The sequence below is a fragment of the Rhagoletis zephyria genome, unplaced genomic scaffold (genome assembly GCF_001687245.7).
Source record: "Rhagoletis zephyria isolate East Lansing unplaced genomic scaffold, Rhagoletis_zephyria_1.1 Rzeph_scaffold_20668, whole genome shotgun sequence".
In the NCBI taxonomy this organism is placed as follows: domain Eukaryota; kingdom Metazoa; phylum Arthropoda; class Insecta; order Diptera; family Tephritidae; genus Rhagoletis; species Rhagoletis zephyria.
The window spans coordinates 1,647-7,332 of NW_016177726.1; the positions used below are offsets into that span (position 1 = coordinate 1,647).

The window sequence follows — 5,686 nt, forward strand, 5'->3', positions numbered from 1 at the left end:
AAAAAAATAAAATAAAAGAAAAAATAAACTAACCCAACGTATATGGTATATGGTATAACCTTTTTAGTTTTTAGCAAAGTGCTTTGATTTTTATTAAAAAAAAAAACATTGAAATAATATTAATGATTTCGTTTATTTATTTATTTTTTAATTTTTCCCCACTGCCCTTAAATTCATTGGTTATTGAATTCTGCCTTATATGATATTATGAAACTCACGCCGATCTACAGATCAACGATCTCAATGCCCAAGTTAACGATCTGCGTGGCAAATTGTAAGTATACTTCAAAAAATTAAATATTAAAACAAAAATCAATTATCTATACTTAGTAAGTCCTAAGAACAAAGTTTTTATTTAAGCATTTATATAACTATATAATACTCTTAACTCAACTTTGTCCTTAGTTGACTTTTTTGGCATATATGTATATGTTTGGCATATATGTATATGTAGTATGCAATAATTTGATTTTTACTAATTTTTCTTTATTTTTTCCTTCATACATACTTTAGCGTGAAACCAGCTTTGAAGAAGGTGTCCAAATACGAAAACAAATTCGCCAAGCTCCAGAAGAAGGCCGCTGAATTTAACTTCCGTAACCAACTTAAGGTTGTTAAGAAGAAGGAATTCACATTGGAAGAGGAAGAGAAGGAGGTGAGTTATAAAAAATTTTATGATTTTTCTTTATATTGAGGTTATAAAATTTAATTAGTTTAATTAATTATTAGTTATGATAGTTCCTACATACATAATTATGATACAAAATTCGAGATATTGCTGAAGTGCATAAGTAAACGCACTAGTAGCTGCAAGATTCATATGAAGGGGATAATAGGATCTATCCATTTATAGGCTCATATAACGAGAGTACGATAAAATCTAACGAAATGGCAATGACAGTGACTCAACAAATGAGCACGTGTTGATTTTTTTAATGTTCGTAATTTTCATCAAACTTTCAACTTTTTAATCTGAATCTTTAGAAAATTTTTGGGTATACAGTTTTATAGCCCATACAGTTTTAGTCAGATAAAGTGCAAGTCTCAAACAGCTAAAAAAAATCCCGCTGATTTTTGAGATTTCTGTTTTTTTGTGACGGATTTTTGCACTTTTTTCATATATGCATGAATTTCTTATGAAATAAAATGCGGGAGACCGTTAGCAACAAAAATTCAAAAAATCAAGGCCAGTTTTTGTAAATTGCACTTGTTATATAAAAAAAAAATCTCAAAAATCAACGCGACCCGAAAATGTTCTGAAGATTCAGATTAGAAAGTTGAAATTTTCATGAAAATTTCTTGAATTTTAGTAAAATTTGTATTAAGATTGTTTTTAGTTAAAGCTTGAACGGCATTTTTATATAAAAATAACAAAAAAATCAGCTCGAAAAAAATTTTATAAAAAAATTAATACGTCATTTGTTTGAATCAATGTATTTCGAATTTTAAAATACTTATAGCCCAATTTCTGTATCTGTTTTTTTTTACTGACAAATTTAAACTTTTTCATATATTTTTTCGTAAAAAGACTGTGACAAGAATTTATCACTGATATAGAACAGAGCCATTCTTCTCTAATAATTTTTCTCCTGCAATCTGTGATATATATACGTCTTGATGGTGTGACACAATTGGAGATATCTACAGTTTTACGCCGACTCCGAATGGCAATTGGTTTTTTATGAGAAACTTTTTCATGGCAGAAGTACACTCGGACGTTTGCCATTGCCTGGCCAGGAGTCGTACCTTTTTTCTACCGAATGAAAGTTCGCACCTCTAGCCACTAGGCTAGGACGCACAGTGGAAGATCCCCATGAAAAATATGGCAAAAAAAATATGGAAGAAATCTGAAAAATGGCATTGATTAGAAAATTGCATCAGATTTTAGTGAAATTAGGTTTTTATCTTAGTTTCAATTATAAAAAAGGCCATACAAAAACCAAATTTCATAAAAAATCGCATAATATAGTGGGCGTGGAATCATTTTTAACCGACTACACAAAACGGAGAGGTTATCAATTCATCAGAATATTTTTTTATGTACATATGTTACCGCATAACTTTGAACCTCGTCAACAGGTTTCGATAATTCTTTTTATCGGCTAGTGTGGTCTCATACTAATTTGGTTTAGATCTGATCAGTGATCACTGAATGATGAAGAAATTAACGGTACTCCTAAATTTTTATATGAGAATTGAAGTCGGCTATGTGCTCAAAGTTTACTTGTTATATTCTTTATTCTTAGACAAAAATATTGCTATTACTACTTTTTGCCTCAGCTAATATAGGGACTGGCCACTGTGTAGCATTCAGTCTATGGAAGATTAACGAGAGGAACGTAGACTTGTTTCGCTACTAGATAAGAGTTCACAGAGTATTTTTTTATCAATCACCTTTACCCGCACGAGGCCGCAAGTTATTTGTACTCTTCATAAAGTAATTGAAATTCGGAAATTTCAAACTTTTTATTTAAAATATCGTTGATTTTTGGCAATTTTTTTTACAATGCTCTCGCTTCCATATAAACAAATGTTCGAAGATACTTTGTATGGAAAATTATCGAAAATCAACGGTATTTTGTAGCCACTTGAAACTTGCACTTTATTATACTAAACTTAAGAGGGCTATAAATCTGCATACCAAATTTTCTAAAAATTCTGAAGAAAAAGTTTGAGATTTCGATGAAATTTTGTTGAATTTTTATTATTTTTGTACAAAGTTTGAAATGGTATTTGTTGTATAACTAGCTACACTTTTATAAACAAAATATTGAGCATTATATAAACCGAAGAATTATAGCAAAAATAATGCGAGTCTATTATTTATGCCACCAGTGTATATAAAGTAACACTCCATACTTAAATTAATAAAATGTTGTTTAATCTCTAAAAAGATAAGGATTTTTTTGAAAGTTTTGAGAAATTTCACTATTATGATTTACTCAGAAAATTATTTAAAAAATTCAGTGCAATGTAGAACAACAATTAGGGTTCGAAATGAAAGGAAAAATTCTATAGATTAAAAAAAAAATTTTTTGGTTCACAAGGACTAATAAATATTGAAAATGCCATTTTAATCAATACTTTATGCTAAACTAATAAATTTGGAAAGACGAAATTCGTCTTTAACATATCGTTGATCAAATTTTACAGGAGAGCGAAAAACCGGTGAAGGCATTGCCTTGATAGGCGGTATTTTCTCTAGCTATTATTTTACAAATTTGTTGTTTTAAAAGCGTTTTTGCGATTTTTATGCATAAATCTCGATGCCTGGAGTTCAGGGTTACCAAATCTAATTTTTGCCACGACTGCGATTTAGACGCTTTTGCAAAAACATCGACGATATATTTTTTAGAAATAACTATTGGAAGATATTCAAAGAAAAAGTTTTAAAATTTCAGAGAAAAAAACTAAAAACTCAGCTTTACTATATTTGGCCACTATTTTCGCGAGTGTATTGATTTTTGTTTATGTACAAAATTATTCCCGTGAAGGCTTTAAACCAAAACCTCTATTTATCAGATGTTTTTATGAAAGTGAACTACGCAAACCAACAACTTACTCAACTTTCCTCTTGATATTCATTATATTTAGCTTTAAAATTAGTTGAAAATTTTTTCAAATGAGTTTTTTAGTATCACAAACGCTTTTTGAAAAAAATTTGTTCTCCTTAACGTGTGAAATTCTATGAATTAATTTTTAGTGAAGTTAGTTTTTACGTAGTTGTTGTTGAAGCAGTATATTAAAAGCTAGTTTTAAGTCAAAAAATCTTTATCATTTATCTATGCAATAAACTGTATATAAAACACTATAAATTACTTAGTATTATAAAAAAAACTAATGCTTTCTTTTCTAACGCCTAAAATCACATCTCTACGACGATGCTATATACATATATAGAAAAAGATAAAAGATGCTCAATTAAAATCAACAGTCAAAAAGTGTAAGAAATTTGTGTAAATTGTCCAAAAAAAAAAACAAAAAAGCATACACACACACTCGTGTAGAATGTTGACTGCTAATTATTTGTGTGTTATTGGAAGAATATTGGGATTCAAATGTAATGTGAAATTTTATGTTGCAAAAAAATGCACTTTCATTGACACATTTGAGCACTTAAACATGAAAGAAATGGAATACTCAGCCGGGCTCCTATTTTTACTATGTTTTGCATTTTATAATTTAAAACAAAAAAAAAAATATTTTTAAGATTTCGAAAATGGGAGCACGCCTGATAATCATTATATCATATTTGTATGCATTCGTCAATATTTATAAGATTTCCACGTGTACGGCATGCAATACTAAATCTGTGTAACCGCAAATTCGCCCAAAAGTAGGCTTAGTTACCATTAAGTGTTTAATACAGCCCTTAGAAGCGTAGAACATCCACGTAAACACAAATAAGAATGTAAAAACCTACAAACTGTTTGTTTAAACTGGCAGCCGGATTCTAGTGACTTCGACGCAATGTTCGATTATTGGAAATATGTAGTTAATTTAGCGAAAATTTTCCCTATACAATCCAAATTTTTTTTACTGGAAATGTAAATCTCAGTGTGGGTGTTCACACCTGCCAGGTTATCAGGTTATTTGGTTTTGTGGTTATATTTTTTAATAACTTTACCCCACGTCTCCAACTCTCTACTAAATGTGTCCCAACATCTGTCAGATTTCACTTTCAAAATGGCGGCAAAATAAAAACTGAGTTGTCAAACTACGAAATAACAGCTGATGTTAATACAGTGATGGTTAAAAATTCGCCAAGACAGATATGGTTTAATAGTGGAAATTTGCGATCTTCACCTAACATTTCTGTCTTACCACAGCCTTTTTAACAGAATCTGTAGAAGGTGGAGACGTAGGGTTACAACAATAAAATATACTAGAGAATAACAAATTTTAATCAGATGACCTGAACACCAGGCAAGTGTGAACGCTCACAATAATTTTTCAGAATCTGGCTGTAAGTATGCGAAGTTGTAGGTAGCCTCTCTTGCACTTCCCCAAAGACAACAATGTACTATGTAGAATGTAGTAGCACTCTATTTGTTAGTTATTTGTGTATGTATGTATTCAAGTTTTTTTTTTTAAGTTTCTGTATGTACTGCATATATTTACATACATACCTACATTTTTGTCTGCGTGTTACTTTGTGTCAACTTTCAATTATTTATAAATAAAAAACACCGTTTTTCTTCTTTCCGCAGAAAAAACCCGACTGGTCCAAGGGCAAACCCGGCGATGCTAAGGTAAAGGAGGAAGTTGAAGTTGATGCCTAAGTTCGTTCCCGACCTATGTGTGACTCCCGCCCTAATTATAAATTTTATTTAAAGTTTTTTTAATTCAAACAACATCAGAATTACGAATATACTTCATTATTTACAAATATATATTTTTTAAAAAGTAAACATAATTGTTACAAACTAAAAAAAACATATAAATCGCCTTCTCTAAATTTACAACATCAACATTGCAAGCAAGAAGCAAGAATGTACTCGTATAAAAAAAAAGGTTGATTAACACAAAGCAATTAGAAAAACAAGCAACTTTAAAATAAAATTGCACGGATAGTATTGAGTTATAACAACACCAACAACAACAGCAAAACAAGCAAACATAAAACTCAATTTATGAATAAATTTTTTTTTATTGTAATATAAACAAAACAAACATTTTATTAAAA

The 5,686-nt window shown here is 29.8% G+C and overlaps 1 protein-coding gene across 1 annotated transcript; it reads left to right on the forward strand.

Moving 5' to 3' along the window:
- Window positions 1-230: 230 nt before the first annotated feature.
- LOC108380874 (troponin I-like) lies at window positions 231-5,428 on the forward strand (the record flags this gene model as incomplete). Its single annotated transcript, XM_017637273.1, has 3 exons — window positions 231-274; window positions 514-655; window positions 5,211-5,428. Coding segments are annotated over 3 exons (258 nt in total), but the record flags the coding sequence as incomplete, so codon positions are not given.
- Window positions 5,429-5,686: the final 258 nt, after the last annotated feature.